The sequence below is a fragment of the Moschus berezovskii genome, chromosome 24 (assembly GCF_049115385.1).
Source record: "Moschus berezovskii isolate FMDL1 chromosome 24, NW_MosBer_1.0, whole genome shotgun sequence".
NCBI classification, from domain to species: domain Eukaryota; kingdom Metazoa; phylum Chordata; class Mammalia; order Artiodactyla; family Moschidae; genus Moschus; species Moschus berezovskii.
In genome coordinates this window covers 3,312,427-3,338,135 of record NC_142483.1, presented here as the reverse complement: position 1 = coordinate 3,338,135, position 25,709 = coordinate 3,312,427, and the positions used below count along the sequence as shown (strand labels likewise).

General features: G+C 56.7%; 1 protein-coding gene across 6 annotated transcripts in view; it reads right to left on the bottom strand.

Moving 5' to 3' along the window:
- Window positions 1-25,709, bottom strand: part of FGD5 (FYVE, RhoGEF and PH domain containing 5) — a 122,214-nt gene that overhangs the window by 38,688 nt on the left and 57,817 nt on the right. For all 6 annotated transcript variants that reach the window (XM_055413498.2, XM_055413499.2, XM_055413496.2 and 3 more), the window contains exons 4-5: window positions 8,591-8,649; window positions 8,447-8,477 (exon numbers count right to left, since the gene is read on the bottom strand). In XM_055413498.2, the coding sequence (XP_055269473.2) occupies window positions 8,447-8,477; window positions 8,591-8,649 (90 nt within the window). The remainder of the gene's footprint in view (window positions 1-8,446; window positions 8,478-8,590; window positions 8,650-25,709) is intronic.

The window sequence follows — 25,709 nt, the reverse complement described above, 5'->3', positions numbered from 1 at the left end:
TTTCCCTACTTTCTTCAATTTCAGTCTGAGTTTGGCAATAAGGAGTTCATGATCTGAGCCACAGTCAGCTACAGGTCTTGTTTCTGCTGACTGTATAGAGCTTCTCCATCTTTGGCTGCAAAGAATATAATCAATCTGATTTCGCTGTTGACCGTCTGGCGATGTCCATGTGTGGAGTCTTCTCTTGGTTAGTCATCAGGGAAATGCAAAATCAAAGCCGCAACTGATACTGCTTGTGATTGAAACGACGTAACAAGAAGCACTGCAAGGAACTGGAGAACTGGAACGATCTACTGCGCCGGTGGGAAGGCGCTCGTGGCAGAGAGTCATTGCCAGTGCGGGAGATGCAAGAGACGAGGGTTCGATCCCGTATCTGAAAATGGCCTTGTGTCCACAATAGTTAAATAACTCCCACAAATCGGTAAGAAAAGGACAGACAACCCAATGAAAGAACAGGCCAAGGACGTTTTTCAAAGGAGGATTTCCAAACAGCTAGTAAACAGAGGAAAGATACTCAGTTTCATTAATCATCAGGGAAACCCCCATGGATTGGCACAGCAGCCGTGAGTGAAAGCACTGACAGTGCGGGAATGCTGGCCGGCGCGCCCGGGAGGTGCAGACCCACATGCTGGGAGTCAGGGTGTGTGCCACTTCAACCACGCTATAAATCGACTGGGCAGCTTCTAATGAAGTCACATCTACGCTCACCCTATGGCCCGACAATTCCACTGTCTTCCCAGGTGGCACAGTGGTAAAGAATCCACTTGCCAATGCAGGGGACGCGAGACACCCGGGTTCAATCCTGGGGTCCGAAAGAGCCCCTGGAGAAGGAAGTGGCTGCCCACTCGAGTATCCTTGCTTGGAGAGTCCCATGGACAGAGGAGCCTGGCGGGCTACAATCCACAGGGTCGCAGAGAGTGGGACCCGACTGAGCGACTAGCCCCTGGGTGTTAGTTGAGGCACGTGGGATCTTCACGGCATCGTGTGTGTGGTCTCTAGTTGTGGCGGGTGGGCTCCAGAGGTCTGGGGTCATGGCCTGAGGAGAGCCACCCTGACCTCAGCATGTCTCTGAAGTGTCCTATTTCAGCTTAAAAACAAATGCGTATTTTACACTGCTTTCCCCAGTGTGCTGTGCTGAGTCACTCAGTCGTGTCCGACTCTTTGTGACCCCGTCGACTGTAGCCCGCCAGGTTCCTCTCTCCATGGGATCCTTCAGGCAAGAATACTGGAGTAGGCTGCCAGTCCCTTCTCCAGGGGATCTTCCTGACCTACAGCTTGAACCCAGGACTCCCGAATTGCAGATAGATTCTTTACCATCTGAGCCACCAGGGAAGCACCCAAATATATCCATGTCCAATTTATTTAAAATTACGTATCTAGAGCAAAGCAGAGGCTCTTGATAAACGTGCCATGTTTCTCTGGGGACTTCAACTACTCCGCAGGCCAGCTACTGTCTACCTGGAGCGGACTCACGTGTTCCCCAGCCTGGAAGGTAAGGACTACACAGAAGTTTGCACTATCAGGCTACCTCCCCGTCTCTGCATGTTTCTATTACCGTCCCTCCGATCAAGCAGGGAGCAGACTGTCTCACTCATTTTTCTTTCGCTCTCGCACTGCCCCGGCTCTGTTCACAGACTGTGCTGGATGGATGTTTGCTACTTTCTCACTAGGCTCTCGGTTTCAGGGGCAGCCTTTCAACTCCCAATGATCAGGCTGCACTCCAGACCAAAGAATCGCCAATCTCTGAGGGTGCGACCTGAACATCTGTGTTTTTTCAAGCTCCTGGGTAACCCAGGCACGGGCAGCCTGTGCTCAGGAAAGGATCACCCATCTGTGGGTCTCAAATGTCAGTGTCAACACAGGTATTGCCTGCAGGGTCCTGAGGACACAGATGTCCAGGCCCCACCCCCCAAGTCTCTGACCGAGCAGATCTGGGGTGGGACCTAAGGATACTCCTCTCCCTCAAGCTCCCGGGAGACGCTAACGTTGCTGGTTCAGGGACCGCACCCTGGGACCCGCTGATGGAGACGAGTCTTTCTCACAGTGTCATCCTCAGAGACCCGGGGGAAGGGAGGCAGAGGCAGAGGCGACGGTGGCCTCCCTTTGCCTCTGAACAAAAGTGTTTCTGTTTCACCCACTCTTCGTCTTGGCGTCCTGAGTGGCATTCCCTTTGAGAACAAGCTTCCGTGGCTAAAGACATCTGAGTCCCACCAGTCACCTCAGGGTGCAGCAACCTCTCCAAGGTTGCACAGCAATTTTTTCCCTGCATCGCATGAAAATATAAAAGGGAGAGCCAATGCCTAGAGTGGGAACCACCTCCTCTCCTAAGATGCCCCGGACAGCTACTGCCTTCACACCTCCCAGCATGGGGAGCCCGTCACCCCCCCACCCCATCAGGTCAGGGGGAAAGAAGGCACATCTTCTCACATTCGACTAAAATTTGCTTCTCTCTGCTTGTCCCAAAGATCGATGCGCCCTCTGCCCTGGAAGAGCCCAGCAAAGACTTAGAAACCTAACCTCCACCCTAGCCTTCCAAGCTGATTAAAAACTATTTCTGAATGGGCAGGGGCTGCAAAGATAAGAGACAGTTACTCTCCCTGTCCCTGAGAAACAGAATTTTCTTGGTTCTGCACCCACTTTCCCAGGATGAAGCAGTTTGGGGGCTTATACTTGGGGTTCCCCAGTGCCACTCCTTGCCACCAAACCCACCAGTCCAACCTCCCCTACAACTCCTTCCCTGCACCTGTCTTGTTCGAGTCCTGAGGGCTTGCAGATTCCTATATTTCCCTTTTGAAACACGAAGCATCGTGGCATTCAGGCTCTGCCTGAAGAGCAGCCCCCCAGACACTTCCTGTACAGCCCACACTCCCAGGCCCTCCCCTCTGTGAACCTGTTTCTGCTGCTTCTACCTGCCGAAAAGCCTGTTTCTACTTCCTATCCATCCACGTCCATCTCAACATCTCCTCTTCCAGGAAGCCTCCCTCGACTTCATTCCTCCTGCTCACATGACTTCCTCCCTCCTCAGGCTCCTTGCCACCTCACTGGCATGTCTCACATCTCTCTGTGTATGGATGTGAGAGTTGGGGACTTCCCAGGTGGTGCTAGTGGTAAAGAACCCGCCTGCCAATGCAGGAGACGTAAGAGACGAGGGCTCAATTCCCAGGTTGGGAAGATCCCCTGGAGAAGGAAATGGCAACCCACTCCAGTATTCTTGCCTGGAGAATCCCATGGACAGAGGAGCCTGGTGGGCTATGGTCCACAGTGTTGCAAAGAGTCAGACACGAAATGACTTAGCGGACACGCACGAGAGAGTTGGACCACGAGGAAAGCTGAGCGCCAAAGAATGGATGCTTTTGAACTGTGGTGCTGGGGAAGACTCTTGAGAGTCCCCTGGACTGCAAGGAGATCTAACCAGTCCATCCTAAAGGAAATCAGTCCTGGGTGTTCATTGGAAGGACTGATGCTGAAGCTGAAGCTCTAATACTTTGGCCACCTGATGAATGGAGTCATTTGAAAAGACCCTGATGCTGGGAAAGGTTGAAGGCGGGAGGAGAAGGGGACGACAGAGGATGAGATGGTTGGATGGCATCACCGACTCGATGGACATGAGTCTGAGCAAGCTCCGGGACATAGTGAAAGACAGGGAAGCCTGGGGTGCTGCAGTTCATGGGGTCACAAAGAGTTGGACACAACTGAGCGACTGAACAAGTTCCTCAGGGCTCTGCAGTCAGACATGCCTGGCTCTGCTTCTCACCAGCTGTGTGACTTTCGGCAAGTCACCTTCCCTGGGACTCAGTTTTGGATCCACACAACCCCCTGAGATATAGTTACTGAGCACAAACTGTGCAATTGAACGAGCTGGTGGGAGTAAACCGCCAGGCACATGCCGAGGAGCCCAGCAAAGGCCCCTTGGCTGGGTGGAGAGAGGGGGCCTACGGGCTCAAACTGCCAGCACGCCACTTTAGGTGAATAAAGCCTTAAATCTGCCGCTAAGGCCCTCAGGATCCTGGGTTTGTCCCAGTCATTCGTGTCAGCACCGAGGCTGCCGCCAAATGAACCTCCCACGTGCTGATAAGACAGAGGGCTTCCGAGTGGCCCCCGCTGTCTCTGCGCAGTGTGGGGAGTCGGGCTGGGCCCACAGTGCTCCTGATGTCCCCGACACCCTCCCCGCGGTCACCGCCATTGAGAAGGGGGGGCAGCGGGAGTCGCTGTCAGAGGGAGGGATCCGGGAGGACCTGTGAGCCTCTCCCTGCCCTTCTGCACTGTGTCTGCCCAATCCCCCTCCCCAAGGCCTTCAGCTCCCTCCTGAGACCCTGCCAGTCCTCAGGCCCCCGGCCGCAGGCACCTCTTTTTGCCCAGGGTCCCTGAGAGCCCTCTCCTGGAGCGTCAGCTAGCCGCTCCCCACTTAACGCTGCCCATGCACACCCTTCCCCAAGCCCGCACCCTCCGCCCCCGCAACTTAGCTCACCATCTGTCCCCAGGCTTAGCCTGGTCCACTCCAGCGCTTGCTGCCTTAATGAGCCACCAAGTCAGCCGGCCCTCCCCGTCCCGCACACAACAGCCCACGGTCGCCAGGCTCACAGTCCTCAAATCAGCCCGCAGTGCTGCAGGCCACTGGCACTCTTGCAGGGGTCACCCAACAGCCTCCCATGGACCTTCAGCGGATCGAACCCAAACGCCCAGCCTGCCTTGCGGGGCTCCCCCACACCCCCAGGTGCAAAACCCACAGACGTGACGCATCTACAGCGTCTGAAGGACAGCAGGGAGGAAACGCTCAGAGGAGACGATGCAGACACGGGTGAGGATCAGGTCAAGGAGGGTCTCCAGGGAGGGGCCTCTCCCGGGGTCTCAGACAGTGACAACTTCCAGAGTCACCTCTCCCAGGCGTGTGCTTGCTTCCGCACAGGCCTACAACGTCTTAGCCCAAAGGAGAGATCGAGGGTGGGAATGCTCTGCGTCTGCCAGGAGAGGGATGCTTTGCAGATGAGAAAACCGAGAACTGACGGTGTCTAGGGACCACATCGCTTCAAAATCTCCAGTGACTCACTTTATACGAGGAAAAGCAGAAGCCACCGAGCCTGGCATTTTTAGGGGAACCTCAGTCTGGTTCTGACCTTGGTTTTGGACCAGTCACTTGAGCCCTCATTCCATCTCCAACTTGCCTTTCCGAATGCACCCATGCTAAGGGTGCTGACAGGGCCCATTCTCCACACGTCACCATGTACCTTCAGGCCCGGGAGTGCTCCTGGCTTGACCACCTGCCCTCCTCCACCACCCAGGCCTGCTGACTTCCTCAAACTCTGTGTCCGTGGAAGCTCTTCTGCCAACCTTCCTGGATCCACCCAAGGGGAATAAGCCTGTCCATCCCCCATGCTCCTGAGGACATCTGCACAAATCACACTCATATACAGAGCAGCACCATGGCTCACGTGTGCAATTCTCCTCCCGACTTCCACCCTTTCCCTCAACAGAGAAAGAGACACCTACTCAACGGCAGGTTCTGGGCCTTTTCCATCTTGGGGACCCAAGGCCTATCTCAGTGCCTACAGTGTTGGAAACATCCTGTGATGTTCTGTCCAGAAGGAACGGGTAAGTCAGATGGATAGATGGTGGGTGGGTGGATGAATGGATGCATGGATGGATGGAAGGATGGATGGATGGGGAGTTTGATGAATGACTGGATGGATGGATACGTGTATGGCTGGCTGGCTGGCTGGCTGGATGAATGGATGGATGGATGGACGGATGGATGGATGGGGAGTTTGATGAATGACTGGGTGGATAGATGGATGGATGGGTTGGTGGACAACTGAATGGATGGATGGATGGACGGATGGATGGACGGATGGACGGATGGATGGACGGATGGATGGACGGATGGATGGATGGGTGGATAGGAGTTTGATGAATGACTGGATGGATAGATGGGTGGGTGGATGGCTGAATGGATGGATGGATGGCTGGCTGGCTGGATAGATGGATGGATGGGTGGATAGGAGTTTGATGAACGACTGGGTGGATGCATACATCATTAGCTGCATGCAAAGATGTAAGGGAAAATGAGTGGATGAAGTCCTGGCTAGATGAGTGGATGAGAAATTGAACATACAGACAGGTAGGCAGGTGGATGAATCTATTTAGGACTTGGTTCATGGAAGGACAGAACAAGTCTTTAAACCAGAACTCAGCAAAATTTCCTGTAAAGGCCAGATGATAAATATTTCAGACTCTGTGAGCCACATATGGTCTCAGTCACATAATTCTTCTTTGCCTCTTTTTTCCACAAGTGTTTAAAATATGTGAAATCCATTTTTAGTTCATAGGCTCTAAGAAAACAAGATCTTGACCATCAGAATTCAATTCTGGATAACCAGAAATTTTACGAATCCCAGAGGTAGCTCCATTGACCATATGAGAAACACGAAGTTGAATTTGAAACACAGAAGGTCAGAGGCCATTGCCACCCACCTCGCGATAAGAGCACAGTGGAACGAATGGGCCCACTGGTCCCTCGCCACGACGGGGCAGCCTTGGGACTTCAACAGCAGCGAATCTCCATGGAGACATTCTTCAGAGTCCCCACCAACCTTAGCCATCTAAGACCCTGGGGGAGGGCAGCAGTGGAGAGCATCCCAAAGTCTGTGGTCTCCTTTGGACCGGTGTCCCTGGCTAGGACTCAAGAGTCACACTGGGGTGTTTTTGCCACTTCTCTCCCCATAAGCACTGACGTCACAGTGCGGATCCAGACCACAGTTTCCCACACTAGCTTCTGGGTTTTTTTTTTAATGGGCTCTTTTTTCCCCTCCTCAGGATATTGTCAGGGATTACCAGCAGCTTCAGCATCTTTCCAACTGGCAGGAAGCAGTACAAGCCCAGATGGAAACGTCCCAGTTAGAACCCTCTTAATGAAGTCATAAAACAGAAAGGCCCAGCCCCTTGGACACGCGGCCGGCTCAGAAGCAAGCGAGAGAGCATCAGCCACTGGAGAGCCCTGCTTCCTGTCGCCGTTGCTAAATGCGTCTTTGAGGTTCATCCCTGGGGCTCGTACACTTCACACCCGAGGGCATGGGGGTTTAACCTTGCGCAAAATGTCCTGAGTCAGAAGGGCAAAAACCAGGGGCTGGGAGCACAGACCAGCCACGCTCTGTCCCCCTTCCGGGGACCTGGGTGGCAGCAACAGGACACCAGGGTGATGTCACCAACAGGGACCTCAGCAAGATTCAACCAGAGACCTGGCTGGGTGCCGGTGTCTGCTGTCTTCAGGGAGGCCCCCGTGCTGAGGCGCTCCCGACACGCGATGGGAGCACACCAGGAATCAGGAGACCCGGGGCTTCATCCTGGCTTGGTCACCGCGTGACCCTGGCCAAGTCACTCCCCCTGGGCCTCCATGGCACCACCCATGGAACATTCAGGATGGATGATCCCAGCTCTGATGTTCTTGGAAAGACACAAGGGATGATACAGAGCAGCGCAGGACCAGAAGGTAACCTCCGAGGAGCCCGCAGATGGTGAGAGAGCTCGGCCGAGCCGGGAGCTGTCGCCAGAGCCTTTATGTGACATGTGCCCTCACGGCTCTGCTGTGCCCTCTTCCCTGCCCCCTCCTTATGACTCAGTCCCAACGCCACCTCCTCCAGGAAGCCTGCCGAGACTCCTAAGGTTGTCAGTTACTCCCCCATGCTCCGGATGATTACCCATCTCACTCAGCTGTCTCCTTCGCTGGCCAGACTGCCCTTGGGGAAGGGCCCTGTCTGATCCCACTTTCCACCCCCAGCTCCTGTCACACAGAGTGTGTCCAAAAAGCGTTTTCACTGAACTGAAGGGAACTGATGGGTCAGGGAGACTGCAGGCAGCGTGCCGGGATGTGAAGGGTGGTCAAGCCACAAGTCCACGCAGTCCCCAATCTGGCCTCCTTTCCTCTGAAAGTCCAGAGGACTGCCCCCGCCCCACCCAAGGGCTCAGGCGTTGCTGTCCCAATGCCAGGGTGACTGCGACAACCTCTCACTACCCCAGCTTTGCTTGGGTCACCGTGCAAACACATCACCTTCTCCCCAGAGGCCTACACACACAGTGCATGCACACACATACGCATGCATGCCCCCACCCCACACATCTGAGCTCAGCACACACAGCTTCGACCCAGAGCTACACCCACCTTCCTTCTGTCTTCCTCAGCCTGAGGGCCGAGGAGACGGCAAACACCCTCCTGGAAACCTTAGCACATTCCCCACACGCCCCTCCCCACCCAGGCAGAGTGCGGCTCCATGGGAAGCCCATGCCATCCGCCCCCAAAGCACAGGGACCAGGGGACCGGCTTCCCTGAGAGCCCCGGTGAACGGTGTCTCTGCTAGTGGAAGGCACCTCTGTTTCCTCAATTGCTTTTCTGCCCCTTGTATCATAGCCGTGTCAGAGGGCAATTTGCTCTGGACAACTGAAGTGACTAACTCACCAGATACAAGTGCTGGAGCATCTCCACGTATCTGCAGGGGGAGAGAGGGTGGAGTGGGCATTAATTCTCGTTCTGCACAAGCCGGGCAGGGGCTGACGCTCTGTTATCAAGCTCAAGGCCACGGGCCGCGGCTCAGGGACTCACGCTTTCTCTGAAGACAGCAGCTCCTGTGCGATGATGTGGGCTCTGGACTGTCCTTCCACCTGCGGGGGGAAAGAGAGCCGTCAGGAGGGCTGAACCTGCGGGGATGGCAGGACGGGAAGCCCAGCTCCACAGGCGCCAGTCAGGCTAATAGAAGGACTGTCACGCTTCTCAGCCACCCCACCCGCCGTCAGTCACCACCAGGGCGGTGTTCAGCCTCGCCGCACCTTGGCTGCCCCACCTGTAATGGGGACGGGACATCAGCAGCATCTCATGCCCAGCCCAGTGCCTGCTGCCCCCTGTGGGCTCAGTAAGCTGCCCAAGGGGCCTCTGCCCAGAGCTGGGAAGGTTCTGAACAACCTGTGGTTCTCTGTGCCGAGTGAGCCCTCTCGTCCTGACTCTGTACTTGGGTCCCCTCAGTGGCCTCTCCCCTCTCTGCCTGCCCACCTCCCAGTTATCCTTGGAGACTTGGCCACGGTGTCTATCGCTTCCTCCAAGGAGCCCTCTGGACTCCCTCCCCAACTGGTTGGATTAGGCGGCCTCTCTCAGGGTACTGATTACCTCTCCCTGGAGGCAGGGCCTGGGAGGTGCGTCTCTGCGGCCAGTACCCGGCATGGGGCTGCCCCTCCTCCGTTACCAAAAGACTGACCGAGTGAGTGAATGATGACTGTTTACGCCACTTGGGAAGCACTGACTCTCCTGGCTGACCACGGAGGTGAGCCATTTAACCCATCCGAACCGCAGCCTCCGCACCTCTGAGACAGGAGAACATCTGAGAGTCTGTCTACAAACAGGAAGGGTGGGTAAGGGCGGGGGTGGAGGCTGAGGCCCGGGCCTTCTGCCATGGGCACCCCCTGCGGCCCCAGACCTGCCCGGTATCAGACACTGTGGAGGATCCGGACCAGCAGAGACCCTGTGGGCCAGTGACAGGGGATGGACACGGCTTCTGTGCAGGCAAGGCTGGCCGTTGGGGTCGCGGTGGAGCAGAGGGCGTCGGGACCCACGGCTCCTGGCCTTCCGCCGCCTCCCCATGTGGCCTCGCAGATCAGACCTCAGCTTCCCGTGTGTGAGCAGAGTGACCTCTGAAGGCCCTTCTCTGCTCAACCTCTGTGCTATTACACTTGAGAAGTGATGATCTACTCCCACAACCAGAAATGCACCGCCTGTCAAAGGAGCAGCTGCTCGGACACCAGAACCAGGCAGTCTGGGCTGAAATCCCACCTTCTGCCTTGCACTTGTTAAAAAAGTCATTTAACCTTTCCATACCTCGACTTTCCTATCTGTAAAATGGGCACAGCCCTATAAGTGGTATCTCACACACATGCATATCGTGAAGTTTAAACAAGCGTTTGTGTACATATACACACACACACAGAGCTTCCCTGGTGGCTCAGATAGTAAAGGATCTGCCGGCAATGCGGGAGACCCGAGTTCAATCCCCAGGTCGGGACGATCCCCTGGAGGAGGACATGGCCACCCGATCCTGGCAGGGTGCAGTCCTCAGGGCTGCAAAGAACTGGACATGACTGAGACTAATGCACACACACGCACACATACACACACACACGTACACACACACGCACACGTACACACACACATGCACACACACACATGCACACGCGCACACGTACACACACGCACACACCCGCACACATGCACACACACACATGCACACGCGCGCGCACACATGCACACACACGCACACACACGCACACACGCACACAGAGAAAGCTCTCTCCTCGTGTCTGGATATGCATCCGCACTGTGCGCCTGGAACAGGGCCTGGCACACAGTAAACACTGCAGAAGCATCAGCTGTCCTGATGCTTGTGGTTTCTGTATCCTGAGGAGGTACCAGGAATGGAACCAAGCACCCAGGGATGGAGCAGGAACAAATCATCTACAGGGACAAGCAGGGAAAGGCCTCCACTGCTGGGTCAAGGCCGAGCCACTCCTCCGACAGCAGCGGCTGAGGCAGAGGAACGCACACGGACCCTGGAACTGAGCGCCCCCGGGTACCAACCCCGGCGCCGGCACCGTGTACTCGTGAGACGGCCGGCGGATCACGGCCTCTGGGCCTCCGCTTCTTCACCTGAAACACATGGAGAACGACCAGCCAGTCTCACATGCTGGCTCTGGGACGATGCCCTCCTAACTCAGGGCCTTCACATTTGCTGTTCCCTTTGCCTGCGACACTCTTCCCCAGGTCTTCTCATTCTTTTTTTAATTAAAAAAAAATGTATTCTTATTTATTTGGCTGCACTGGGCCTTAGCTGCGGCACATGGAATCTTTGATCTTCACCGTGAGATGTAGGGTTTTAGTTGTGGGATGTGAACCCACCTGCTGATGCAGGAGACACAGGAGATGCAGGTTCGATCCCTGGGTCGGGAAGATCCCCTGGAGAAGGGAATAGCACCCCAACGCCGTATTCGTGCCTGGGAAATCTCATGAACGGAGGAGCCTGGCAGGCTACAGTCCATGGAGGTGCAAAGAGTCAGACACAACCGAGTGACTGAGCTCAGCACGTGTGAATTCTCAGTTGCGGCATGTGGGATCCAGTTTCCTGACCAGGGATGGAACCTGGGCTCCCTGCATCAGGAGCGTGGAGCCTTAGCCACTGGGCCACCAGGGAAGTCCCGGACCTTCTTGGTATCACCTCCGGACTTCTTCGGGTCTCTGCTCAAAAGCCACACACGCCCTCGTTGTGGCCATCCATGACCAGTCTCACCCCGGGTTCTCGCCTTGACCTTGCTGACATTCTGGGCCCCACGGCTCTCGCTGCTCGTCAACAGCGTCCATAGCCTCTGCCTGCCAGGATGGCAGTTGCAGCCCCACTCCGAGCTGTGACAACTGGATGTGTCTCGGGACACTGCCGGATGGCCCCTGGGGCATGAGCCCGCCCCCCGTGAGCACCTCCGCTCTAACCTGCTTCTTGCATCCTTTTCTTTACGGCAGTCACACTACCTAATGCTGCCCTGGCACACAGAAGTTCAAGACACGCTGGCATTAACGAATGGAATTGAGCTACACAGTACGCGCTCAATAAATGAGCTTGCTTCCTCGAGTGGTCTGTCGCTAACTGCTTCCTGAGTAAGACTACAGTGTTTCGGAGATCCCGGTCTCACCAAGGCCACCCAAATCCAGCAGAACGTGGGTCCGTGGTCAGTCCTCCTCTGGCCTCTCACTGCCCCCTCTGCTGCAGAGCAGGAGGGAAACCTGTGAGGCCTCACCCGGCCTCCTGCCCCCAACGGGCACCATGCTGAAGTCTGCCTTCTGCATCCGCAGGGCTGGCGTGGGCTCTGTGGCCCCAAGGGCAGCCCACCTCCCAAGGAGGGGTCCTGCAGACTCCCATACGCGAAAGGCTTCGGAAACAAAACCCTCACGCCTGGAAACGTATCCTGCCGGGACGGGCCTGGACAGTTAAGGAAACCTTGTGGTCAAGCTTCCGTAATGAGAATCACTTTGTAGAGGATGGACAGGGGTCAAGAGATGCATTCTATGAGATGAGGATGAGAGTCAAAACGACCGCCAGTCTTCCAGGGGCGCGTGCGTTCATTCTCACTTGCGTCCAGCTTGATGCCGAGACCTGTGCTCCGGGGTGGGAAGGCTTGGGTTCAAGTCCTGGGCTCCGCCCCTTCCTACACCCAAACCCTTGGACAAGTTATTCCTCTTCTCCCAGCTCCATCTGGAAAGCACGGCTGATAATAAAACCTACTGATGATCTGACTCTGCGACCCCATGGACTGAAGCCCACCAGGCTCCTCTGTCCATGCGATTCTCCAGGCAAGAATCCTGGAGTGGGTCACCATTCCCTTCTCCAGGGGATCTTCCCAACCCAGGGATTGATCCCGGTCTCCTGCATTGCAGGGAGATTTTTTTTTTAACCATCTGAGCCACCAGGAAAGAATAGCAATAACATAGCAGCCAGCATTTACTGAACACTGAAGTTTAGCTCTGGATTTTCACATTTATTATCTCACCGAACCTTCCCAACAGCCTTGGAGGTAATTGCGATTATGAGCCGTTTTACAGATGAGGAAACTGAGGCACAACTCGGTCCGACTCTTTGCTCAGAGTCACTTTCTGTCGGGGCGGACGCCTGTTCAGCCACAGGCAGTCAGCTCCAACCCTGAGGCGCTGCCTGGCGTGCCGGCACTCGGCAAGCGCTCAGGAAATGCTGTTTCGTTAACTGAAGGAGGTGGAGCTTCCCAATCAACACCCGTCCTGGACCTGCACTGTGAGGGTGGCGGCAGGAGTCCAGCACTGCAGGGGCGCCCAGGGTTGGTGCCCACCCCCAGCCTCAGAGCAGTGCCCATGCTGGCACCCGGCAAGGAGAACAGGGCTGGAAGTCGACCCACCGCCCGGCAGGACCGAGTTTAAGTCCCACTCAGATGCCTGCTTTCTCATCGGGAAGATGGGGGTCGGCGTCCCCCACTGCACAGCCCGGATGAGGAGGTGATAGACGGAGGGGTCACGTCCCGCCCAAGCTTCTGGAGCTGTCGCCACTGCCATTGTCACAGGCTGGAGGCTGTCGGGAGGCACTTCTGGGCATGAGCCACTCCGCACGTCCCTCCCCAGCCCTCCCGCCAGACCGGTCGACTCCGGGTGGGACGCGGGGACTGTCCTGCTTTCTGATTGTGCCCATGATGGATGCGTCTTCACCAGCCGGACAAGAAGGGGGCCTGGCAAAGCCATGTGCCCAGGACTCTCCTCCGAAGCTGCTCCTGGGCGTGGCCCCACTGGGGCCGTTCCATACAGATGTTTGTTTAACCAGGAAATGAACTCCGAGGCTGACGGCAGTGTCCAGGGACAGACTTCTGGGAACAGGGCTCCTCCCAGGAGCGTGGGGGCCGGGGCCTGCGCTATCGCATTTCTCAGGCTGGCGCTGTGGGTGTTACGCCAGGCAGCCACCCCTCTGCCCTGGGAGCTCCCAGCCGCTTATCTCCGCTGCTCCCCTGGGCCACCCAGCCGCGCTTCCGCCCCAGGCCCCAGCAAACCTGCCGGCCCAGCGCTGGCTGTCCTGGGACCAAGGCAGGGCTGGAGGGAGGGGAAAAGGCCTCCCTTAGGGACCCTCCTGGCTAAACAGATGCAGGAAGAGTTGGCAGCCCTGGTCCTCTGCCCGGGGCTCAGTTGTCTCCAGCTCGACGACAGGAGCTCTCTGTCTCCTTCTAGAAAAGCGGTCCCCTAAGTCTGGTCTGAGAAACTGTGGGGCTCCACCTTCCTTTTCCAACTATGTATCTGTGAGAGCCTGGATTTGCACTGAAGTTGAACAAAACAACACTTTGAACAGATGGAATTCTCCTCAACAGAGGAGAATCCAGGTGTCTCCTGCAAAGAGAGACATGAACAACATGTTTGCAAAAATGTGAAACCTAGGGATGTCCCTGGTGGTCCAGTGGTTAAGAATCCACCTGCCAATGCTGGGGATGAGGGTGCTAGCCATGGTCGGGGAGCTAGGATCCCATGTGCTATGGGGCCGCGAAGCCTGTGCACCGCAACGAAGGACTGGCACAGCCAAAAGTCAAAACAGAGATTAAAACCTGGTTACTCTTCTCTCTGTCGCCTCAGACGGTAAAGCGCCTGCCTGCAGCGCGGCAGACCTGGGTTCCATCCCTGGGTTGGGAAGGTCCCCTGGAGAAGGACATGGCAACACACTCCGGTTTTCTTGACTGGAAAATTCCATGGATGGAGGAGCCTGGCAGGCTATACTCTCCATGGAGTTTCAAAGAGTCAGACATGACTGAGAAACTTCATTACTACCTCACTAAACATTTTGAAAAATAACCGCTTTTCATAATAAGTGCTATTTATGTTAACATAAAATGGTCTGTGCGTGCTAAGTCGCTTCAGTCATGTCTGACTCTCTGCGACCCTGTGGACTGGAGCCCGCCAGGCTCCTCTGTCCATGGGCTTCTCCAGGCAAGAACACTGGAGTGGGTTGCCATTCCCTTCTCCAGAGCATCTTCCCGACTCAGGGATCGAACTTGTGTCTCCTGCACTGGCAAGCAGGTTCTTTTCCCACAAGCGCCACCGGGGAAGCCCTCAAATGGTCTCTTGCCACTCTGTTCAGAATGAGGGAAAATATACACGTTTCAGCTTTGCTCAGTGCTACCTTCTCAGGTGCTAACCATGGACAGATACAACGTACAGAAACAAAAGCTCCTAGGGGCCTTGGATCATTTTTAAGAGGCTAGATATGGGTCTGAGACCAAGAGGTTTTAAGAAGCACTGTTTTACAGAGAGTCACACTGATCACAGAGGACTGTGGACGGAAACGCTCTGCATTCTCAGTGCAGAGCAAAGGCGGAGAGGTCTCGCGGCCCCTGTAATATAATAGCAATCACTGTCATTGATGCTGTGAGAAGCAGGGTAATGAGCCCCAGGCTGCCTGGCCTGGCCCTCAGCATGGCCCCATGTATGCCCGGGGTCACCGTTCTCTCCCCAGCGTCCTGTCCTGCGGCAGAGGGAGAAACCACCCCCAAGCTCCTGTTTGTCATCTCTCTCCCTGCTTGCAGGCCTGCTGGGTTGAGACCTGCTCAGCCTTTGAACAGCTGCCTCTTTCCTTCACCCTCATCTCTGCCAGCTCCCGGCAGAGCCCCGAGTCCTGACGTCCAGGGCCTGGCTCAGTGCCCCCTCCCACACGCACACCTGGCCCCTGCCCGCGGTCAGCTGGGCACACCACTCCCCACACCGTAACCCTCAGCCTCTTGCCTCCCGGAGACATCTTTCCTTCTCAGCTGACTGTCATCGACACCTATGCCTGCTCCACCCACCCAGGCCTTGTCCCCGCTCAGAACTGCCTTGCTCTAAGTGGGTGGGCACTCTCTGGTCATCATCTCAGACCTGAGCTCCCGAGCGTACAGAAGCTTCAGCTGAGCTGCCTCTTAGCTCATGAGAACTATAGCCAGGGGCCTACTCCAGTCCACCCAAGGTTGGGGGGCTGCCGTTCTCTGTCACCTGCAGCCCCGAGCGGCCTCACAGCCCCCGAGAGAACCTGCCCTCCCACCCGATGCTGACGCCTGTGGTCTGAGGTCAGGAGACCTGGTTCGAGGCGTGGGCTCCACCCCTTCCTACACCTGCACACCTGGACAAGTTCTTTCTCTTCTCTGAGCCCTATCGGTAAAGCAGGGAGAACAATGATACCTACTGAGTAATATAACAGCTGGTGCTTCTCGGACAATGTAACGGCTACTGTTGTTCAATCACTCAGTCATGTCCAACTCTTTGCGACCCCATGGACTGCTTCCCTGTCCATCACCGTTTCCAAGAGCTTGCTCAAACTCATGTTCATTGAGTCGGTGATGCCACCCAACCATCTTGTCCTCTGTTGACCCCTTCTCCTCCTGCCTTCAATCTTTCCCAGCATCAGAATCTTTTCCAATGAGTCAGATCTTCCCATCAGGTGGCCAAAGTATTGGAGTTTCAGCCTCAGCATCAGTCTTTCCAATGAACACCCAGGACTGATTTCCTTTAGAATGGACTGGTTGGATCTCCTTGCAGTCTAAGGGACTCTCAAGAGTATTCTCCAATACCACAGCTCAGAAGCATCAACTCTTCAGCGATCAGCTTTCTTCACAGTCCAACTCTCACATCCATACATGACCACTGGAAAAACCATAGCGTTGACTAAATACGGACCTTTGCTGGCAAAGTGAGGTTTTTGCTTGAAGACTTAGTGTGTGCCAAGTATGGTTCTGAGCTTTCTACATGGATTATCTCATTAAATCCTCCCAACAGCATATGAGGTAAGCACTATTATTCTTGCCTCCATTTCACAGATGGGGAAACTGAGGCACAGGGAAGTTCTATCCCTCTCCCATTCCTCCATTCCTCCCTATCCCATGGAACTCAGATTTATTCCGTAAGCTCGCCGAGCTTTTCTGTACCTCAGGGCTTTCCAGCTCATGCAGGCTCCTGTGTCCAGAACTTCCCTGTGATCTATGAAATGTCTCTAAGTCATTGGCTAAACCTTAGCTGGGCAGAGCGCCAGGGTGGGCCCCCGATGCTCCATGCCCGCCAGCCTCCTCGACCACATATCCTGTGGGTGGCGGGTGGGGGGACCACATCCGGACACAGAGAAGGGGCTGCTGACCAGGGCTGTTTCAAACCCTGGGAAATATTCCTAATGAGCCTTAGCTATTTTGAGGGTCCCAGCGAAGGGCCTTGCTGGAGTGTCCTGAGGTCATGTCCGGAGTTCAGGGAGCAAGACTGACACGGGTGGCAGGGACCCCATGAGAACGCTGTCTCCGAGGCCCCCGGAGGGCACCGCCAGAACGGACAGCATCGTCCCCCTTGGGACGCACCGGGGTTTCCAGCACGGACTTCGGCGGCTGTAGGGAGGTTCATACAGGTGCTCGGGGAGAGGAGGGTTGCTTTCATCTCTGCTGCCACCTGTGCTTGCACAAGTGGCAGAGAAGGGATGAGGCGGGCCAGGGAGAGGCCACACCTGCAGGATAAGGAGGGAAGTAGGTGGGACCAATGGGGCCTCTCCCCCCATCTCCCCCTCCCCGAGGAACCAGGAATCAGCTTCCGCTCCTGGGACTCCCAGCCTAACTCGAGCTCTTGAGCACAGGCTGCAGTGAGTCTGGGTTTGGCCCAGATTCTTCAGAAAACTTCCAGCATCGCAGAGAGTTTCTGGTCCTGGATGCGATTTGTGATGCTGACGGCGTGTTATCTCGGAGCTTCAGGAGGTCCAACAAAGCTTCCGGAGACCTGACTTCTTGACTCGGTCTCCAACCTGCCGGACAGCCTCGAGGGAGCGGCGGCCTCTCCCAGAGCCATGGTCTCCTCTCCTGGGAGACAAAGGGCTGTCCCGTGTCACAGACCCCACACCCAGTCCCCGCGCCATCCCTGGGCCCTGGTCTCCGCCATTCTCTCTGCGTCTGTGACTCTGACTGGCTGAGTCTCCTCCTGTACGTGGAGTCACATGGTGTTTGTCCTTCTCTGGCTCCCTGACGTCACTGAGCACCGTGCCCTTGGGGTCAGTCCACGCTGTACACGTGGCAGGACTTCTTTCCTTTTAAAGGCTGAGTACTATTCCACTGTGTGTGAAGACCACGCTTCTTGTGCACACCCATCCTTCGATGGACACTGAGAGGGTATATTTCACATTAAGTGCTCTTAATGACGTAAGAAAATCAAAGGGGTCCTGTCCTGTGACTTCAGTTTGAGAAAGGACCACCCAAAGGTCAGGAAGCCAGGCAACGACTGCGCTCCCCGCCTTCACGCTGCGTGCTCTGCCCTCGCACACACCTCTCTCCTCCCTACGCAGCCACGTCCGACATTCCCTCACAGAGCGCACTACGCCTCACCTCCTCCTGGAAGCCTCCTGGGCTGTCCTGACGCTAAGACTGGGGACACCCACAGGGCTTAGGCCCAGTGACACGGCTGAGACCCTCTACTTGTTCCACCCCCCTCGCGGCCTCTGTTCTGTAAATGACTGTGATGCGGAACCTTCATGAAAGCGCACAACATGTGGCGCCTAGAGACTGTCACACGAGGGGCCTTCTCATCCTCCACCCGGACTGCAAGTCCCCACGTCGGGTACCCCACTGGCTTCTTTTCCTGCACCTTGGGGAGCAGAAGGCACTGCGGATGATGCTCCACACAGACTGGATGGCTGACACACAGACCGAAGCTCAAACCCGAGCGCATACGAGCCGCCGGGGGGCCCTTGCTAACATGCAGACACTGGACAAATCTAGGGGCTTGGCGTGCTGGAGGCCCGCAGGTCAGACTCTGAGCAGCCGGGCTGTGGACCAGGCACAGAGGGTGACGCTCACAGAGTCAGGAAGGAGAAAGCGGGGCAAAGGTGACCTCGCGGCCCCAGCTCTAAACTGGTCAAAGGGGTCTGAGCCTTGGCAGAGAGAGAAACCAGGCACAGAGGAAAGCTCTCTGAGGACCGGGGTGTCCCAATGCCACCATCCCCAGTCTGGACAGCCCGTAAGCCGTCAAGGGCCCTGAGCAAGGATGTGTGGCAGGCAGCGAGGACACCCCCCTGGACCCCTACGCCCCCATTCTTTCCCTTCTGCTTTAGGTTCTGAGAGTCTTCATCCTCATCCTCTTCCACTCAACTGTCTGAAAATAAATTCTCTGTGTTAACTTGGCCGAACCGCCGTGCTCTGTAAATTGAACATGACTGAAGCGGTGCTTTTGTTCATTAAACTGTCCTTCATCTGCGATCGTTTTCTGTGCTTAAATGCAGGACCTGGGTGTAATGCGTTCATTTATGTATCAGTTTCTTCGAGGATATTTACCAAATGCTATTTCATGTGCCAGGCAGCAGCCGCGTAACTGCGAATAGGGTGGTCACGGTCCCTGCCTTCCTGGAGCTATTCTGAGAGGGGAAGGTAAACAGTATGCAATGAAGCAGAAGAAATAATACAGAACGCGCTCACAGCCTGAGATAAGGCGGGTGGAGGGAAGGACAGGAGTGCGCAGGGCGAGCAGGCAGAGGCCTCTCGGAGGACGCGGCGTCTGCTCGGAGCCCTGCGGCCCGCGGTGCCACGGGCAGGAAGGGCGTCTCGCGTGGAAGTAAGTGCGAGTGCAAAGGCCCTGGGGTGCAGGTAAGGAACAGACCGCCTCATTCTGCAGCCTTTGTGGCTGAATTCCATCCCATCCATGATTAACACATGGCAACAGGAGATGGAATGCCAACAACTTTAAAGTCATTCCAACCTGGTGCCAATCGCCAGAACAGCAAACTCGAGAGGACAGGCAAGGACTTGGGGGTGGGGGTTAGGGCGCATGGAAAAGTGGCGAGTTCCACTGGGGATGTGCCGAGTCTGAGGCATCTGCAGGGCTTCTGAGAAGGGCCCCCTAAAGCAGGTGGCAGCTGGAAAGTGCGGCTAAAGGGAGGGGTGGGGCGGGAGGTCAGCTCCAGGGACACACCTGAGAAGGGCTGGCCACTGGCCCGCAAGTGGCTGCCGGAGCAGAGGACGGGGAAGAGAGCGGGGCTGGAGGAGCCCCAGGAAATCAACACCTCCATGGAGCCGTGGGCAGAGAGGATGGTCAGGGAAGCAGGGAGAAGACAGAGCCTGAGACTCTGAGGCTGCTTCTGGGGCGGGGAGACCGCCAGAGTGGAGGCTCAGTGTCCAAGCTGGACAGTATGCAGAGCGAGGGACAGGGAGGGGGCGAGGACGTGGGAGGAATCTGCTTGTGGGGGGAGCAAAGGCCTGCAGGACGTGTCCAGCCCACCCCCTCCTCCCTTGCCCCCCAGCTGGCCTCCTGGGCTCACTCCCATCTCCCGCCTCCGCACTGCTGCTCTCTGCCCACAAGGCTGTCCCCAGACCTTCCCATCTTCTTCCTCCTTCCTAACAGCCAGCTCCCAGCTCAAAGGCTTCCTCTTCATCACAGAGGCTTCCTGGGAACCTGGAACCTTCTTGTATCTCTGGAGGGAACCTCAAATGGGCCAGCTTGTAAAAGAGTATGGCAGGTCCTCAAAAAATTTCTTGGGTCCCAAAATCACTGTGGATGGTGACTGCAGCCATGATATTAAAAGACGCTTGCTCCTTGGAAGAAAAGCTATGACCAACCCAGACAGCATATTAAAAAGCAGAGACATTATTTTGCTGACAAAGGTCCATCTAGTCAAAGCTATGATTCTTCTAGTAGTCATGTATGGATGTGAGAGTTGGACCATAAAGAAGGCTGAGTGCCAAATAATTGATGCTTTTGAACTTAGGTGTTGGAGAAGACTCTTGAGAGTCCCTTGGACTGCAAGGAGATCCAACCAGTCCATCCTAAAGGGAATCAGTCCTAAATATTCATTGGAAGGACTGACGCTGAAGCTCCAATACTTTGGCCACCTGATGCAAAGAGCAGACTCATTAGAAAAGACCCTGATGCTGGGAAGGATTGAAGGCAGGAGGAGAAGGGGACGACAGAGGATGAGATGGTTGGATGGCATCACCGACTCAATGGACATGAGTTTGAGCAAATTTCGGGAGATACTGAAGGACAGGGAAGCCTGGCTGCAGCCCATGGGGTCACAGAGTCAGACGTGAGTGAGCCGCTGACAACAACAAAGGATGACTATGTGATCCAGCAATTCTCCTTCTGGGCACATACACAACAGAACTGAAAGCAATGTCTTAAAGAGAGATCTGCACACCCAAGTTCACAGCAACGCGATTCACAGTAGTGGGAAAGTGGAGGCAGCCCGAGCATCCATGGACGGATGAGCTGACAACCCGTGACATGAACACATCATGGAATACCATCCAGCCTTCCAGGGAAGGAAATCCTGATACACGTGACAACACGGATGAACCTTGAAGACATTCCGCCAGGTGAAACAAACCAGACACACAGAAATAGGAACCTGGTGAGTCCACGCAGTGGAGGTATCTAGAGTGATCACCATCCTAGAAGCAGAGAGTAGAATGGTGCGTGCCAGAGGCTGCAGTGGGGAGGGGTGTCGCTCTCTAAGACACACTGAGTCTCAGTTTGGGAAGATGAAAACATTCTGGAGATAGACAGTAGGGATGGTTGCCCAACAATGTGAATGTTCTTGGCGCTTACTGAACTGTATACTTAAAAATGGTCAAGGTGGAAGATTTTATGCTATGTGCATTTTAAACTCCCCCCCCCCTTTTTTTTTTGCTGTGCCAGGTCTCAGCGGCAGTACATGGGGTCTTCTATCTTCAATGCAGTGCGTGGGATCTTTAGTTGCAACATGTGAGATCTAATCCCCTGACCAGGGACTGAACCCAGGACCCCTGCATTGGGAGCATGAAGTCTTAGCCACTGGACTACCAGGGAAGTCCTTCAACAAAACTCTTAAAAATGGAGGAAAGAAAAGCCTTCTTCAGCCTCCCAAAGTTTCCCCTCTCTCTCCTCACCCCCGGTGCCCTGTCCCCCACCTCTCTGGTTTGCGTAGTTTACAGCACTTTCACCACCGCAACCCATCTTAGGGAGTTTTCTGGACGACTGCTCATCACCTTCTAGAAGATGCACTCCAGCAGAGCCAGGAGACACCCGGTCTGACCTGTGGCTGCTGTTTCTTCAGCCCTTAGAGGGGTGCCTGGCACAAAGTAGGTGCTCAGGAAATAACTGACAAAGAAAGACACCTGCTGAAGAAGAGGAGAGCCGGGTGGAACTGGGTGTGGACGGAGAGAGGCGGTACAGACGGGAGGGTGCTCTTGTCCGACAGGAGACGGTTTTCTGGGAAGGCGAGCTGGCTGCAGGGGAGGAAGCTACGGCAGGTGTGACCCGGCCTCCCGGGCCCGGAGGAGCATGTCTGCAGTGGAGCCAACGCGCGCTGGAACACGGGGTGCAGGGTATGTGGCGTGGAGAAGGTGCATGGCGACATTTAACATGGGCTGGGGGCGGGCCCCGTGGAGATGACCAGGGCTCAAGCGGATCCTTTAACCCCGACAGACGGTCAGGGCGAGGTCGCAGGTGCAAAGCTGGGGGCAGGAGGCCAGCAAGGGGGCGGCCCCCGGGACCCTGGGTGCAGCCGGGAGGGGGCGTCCTGCCTAGGTGGGGATCAGAGAGGGTGGGCAGACAGGACGGGTCTGCTCCAGAGGACAGGGCTGGGTTCAGGGGTAGACCCGTCCAAGAAAACAACATCCTTGGTGACAACGGGACTCCGGCCAGGGAGGAGGTAACCCGAGGGGCCGTCGACTCCCAGGCTGATCTCGGGGGAGCTGGTATGTTGCTTGAAAGGTCCCCATTAGCTTGAAAACCAGGTGCACTGTCAGGAGGGGAACTGGCCAGCCAGCTTGTGAATGTCTCCTTTCGAAGCTGGATCTATTTTTAGGTCCATCTCGATTCTCTTTTTTTCCCCCTTTCCTTCAACCCACACCCTTTGTCCGCGAGTGGGAGCGAGAGAGGTCAGACAGGTGGGTGGACCAGCTGGGCTCAGTTTCCTGTCCTGCTGCAAAAATCTCTCCCCTCCCGCCTGGGTCCTCCCGAAACATCTGGGAAGGGTGGGTGGGGCTCAGCACTTTTTATTTATTGTTACGTAAACCGTATCACCCTGGAGGAAGGGTGGGGCACACCACCATATCCCCACACACGCCCAAGGTCCACGGGAGGCCATCCCAGTCCAAGGCTGCCCCTTTGAGATGGCTGGAGTGGAAATCTGGGTCCCCTTGCCCCCAGGACGCGGCAGAGGCACAGAGAATTGAGGTCTGCTTTTCGGAGAAGCAGAATTTTCAGAGAGGATGGAAGACGGAAGAGTAAGAAGTGCATGTTCCACCTCCCCACCCCAGGAAGGACTACTCCGTCTGGAAACTTCCCAGTGGTCGAGGGGCCCTCACCCCTCAGGACTGCCAGGGAGTGCCCTGCAACAGCCGGCGGTGGGGGCTTGCTCAGGAGGCGCGGACACTGATTGAAACCGGCCTGCTCTCAGCTCCGCCCTCTCCCGGGATCCACCGCAGGAAGAAACGTGTGTGAGGGGGGGCATGGACAGGTGCCCTGCAGGGCTGTCCACAGAGCAGAGGTGGCTAAGACCCCGCGCTCCCAATGCAGGGGGCCTGGGGGTTTGATCCCCGGTCGGGGAACGTGCTTCCACGTGCTGCAGCTAAAAGTTTGCCCGCCTCAACTAAAAGACCCTGCACGCTGCAATGAAGGCCGGGGATCCTATGTGCATACGAATAAATAAGCTATTTCCCAAACACCAGAGACATTCTAAGTGCCCCTCAGCGAGGGGAGGGCAGAAAAATGGCGGCACATGCGGACTCTGGGAGAGGCGGGCACGGAAAGGGTGGAGGGAGCGCTCCCTGCACCGACGCGGGGCAACGTCTAAGACACAGCGAATGAACCCCACTGAGTGAGCGCCCCTGTTTCTCAGCGCTTGATACGGCTTACGGGGCAAGTAAAAACCACAGCGCCACAAATAATGCCATCCGCTGCGTCCATTTCCGACGCTTCATGAATGATGTCTGTCGGTGGAATTCAAGGGAGAAGGTGCGGAAGGACACGCAGCCGACTGCGCACCAGGTGCCTCGGTGAGGGCCCGGGGCCGGGAAGGGGCGCCCCCGGGTACGGAGCCCTCGCCTGCGGGGGTCTCAGACGTGATGAGGACCCCCCAGCGGGGCACGCCTCGGGGGAGGAAGACCTTAGTGGCCTGCACGGCCGCAGTATCGCCAAGGCCTCACAGGGAGGCGCTGGGGGGCGGGGGGCGGGGGGCGGGCACGCAGTCCCTTTGGCAGGTGAGGAGGCTGGGCTCCCGAGAGTGGAGCGACCAGCCTGGGGGGGTCTGGCCTGCCACGTCTCCCTCTGGGCGCTCAGAGACGCCGGGGACGGTCCTTCTCGTGGTGGGAAGTGGCCGGCAACACAGCGGGAGTGGGGAGACGCAGGTGGTCCCAGGGGAAGGTGGGGAACCATCATGGGGTACACAGGGCTGCATGCAGGGGGGCCCCACTGTTTTCTCAGCCCCTCGGCTCTGCGGGGACCCAGCCCCAGCCCCAGCGTCAGCGTGAGGACCGACCCCCCGAGGACAGCGAAGGCGCTCTACTCCCAGGCTCCACGACCCCAGTGATGCCCAGAAGGGCCAGAGTCAGAGCTCACCTCCCTTCCCCACACGCCCACCCCTCCCTGAGCCAGGAGTTCCTCCCGGAGGGAGGGGAGGAAGCGGAGAAGGGAGAGAAGGCCACCAGGATCACAGCAGAGGAACAGACAGACTGGGTTTGGAGTCAGCCCTGTTTCCAGCCCCTTCAGTCACGGCCTTGGGCAAGTGACTTAACCTTTCTGAACCCCTATGTCCTCGACTGCAGAACAGGGAGAGTGCCACCGACTTCAGCGCTGTTATAAGCAATCAGAGAGCGGACTTGGGAGCACTGAGCGCCCCGCACACAGCTCGCTGCCCAGAGGGTGAGGAGCAGGCAGAGCAGGGAAGGGGAATGGACCACGGCCAAGCTGGCGGAAAGCCCCCTGACCCTCACCCTGACCCTAACCCTTGAGCATCCTCTCAGCACCGGGCAGATGATGTGAAAAGCACCGCGCAGACAGATGAGTGAACTTTTAAAAGAAACCAAACGCACCAGACAAAATGAAACTCGTGCCCATCTGTCAACTGCTCGGTAAGCGCCAGGCACCTGGGTTGGCGCTCCCAGAGGAAGAGCCTGTGGTCAGAGTGGACCACCTCACCTGGGCTGGGAGGGGAAAACGCCTGCCCGGGGTGGGGGACAGAGAGGAACAGGTGCCGAGGGAGGAGCCTGCTCCTCTGGCGTTCGGGCTCCTTCTCCCCGGCAGATGGGAGGGGGCCCAGGAGATGAGGGGAGAAGCCCAGGCTGGTCTCAGGCAGCCCAGTGGTGGGTGTCACCCTGGTCTAAACTCCTGGGCCCCAGCACCTCGTGATGTTGCCTGGGGGATACCAGTAACATCGGTGCGGCCACTCACGTTCTTCGGCTCGGATCGCTTCTGCAAACCTGAACACGGGAAAACAGCCCGTGTGTCCTGGCGGTGCGGGAAAGGACGGAGATTGGGTCGGGAATGGCGAGAGGCATGGGCTCACCCCAGCACCGGGTGGCGAGCGGGTGTCACCACCGCCATGAACAGGGCCTGACGCCTAATCACAGGGTCCGGGCCTCGACTGAGACCTGGGCCCCGCGCCTCACCGTCCACCTCCAGGGCTTCCGTGCTGGCTCGGCTGGTAAAGAATCCGCCTGCAATGCAGGATACCCAGGTTCGATCCCTGGGTCGGGAAGATCCCCTGGAGGAGGGCAAGACAACCCACTCCAGTATTCTTGCCTGGAGAATCCCGTGGACAGAGCAGCCTGGCAGTTGCAGTCCATCGGGTCGTAAAGAGTCGGACAGGTCTGAGCGACCGACACTGTGAGGTTCACTTTCTCTCAGCCCCGCCCACCTCCCCAGCCCTCACTCCAGCATCACTGGAGGGAGTAAGGACATCTTCGTGAAACTCACTCACACGCCTAACTCATCGCACCCTCACAATTCCCACTTCACGGTTGAGGAAACCGAGGCCCAGGGCCCCGAGGTCACTGGAATCGAGCCCGTGTGCACTCACTCAGTCGAGTCCGACTCTTTGTGACTCCGTGGACTGCAGCCCGCCAGGCCCCTCTGCCCGTGGGGATTCTCCAGGCAAGAATACTGGAGTGGGTTGCCTCGCCCTTCTCCAGGGGATCTTCCCCACCCAGGGACTGAACCCCAGTCT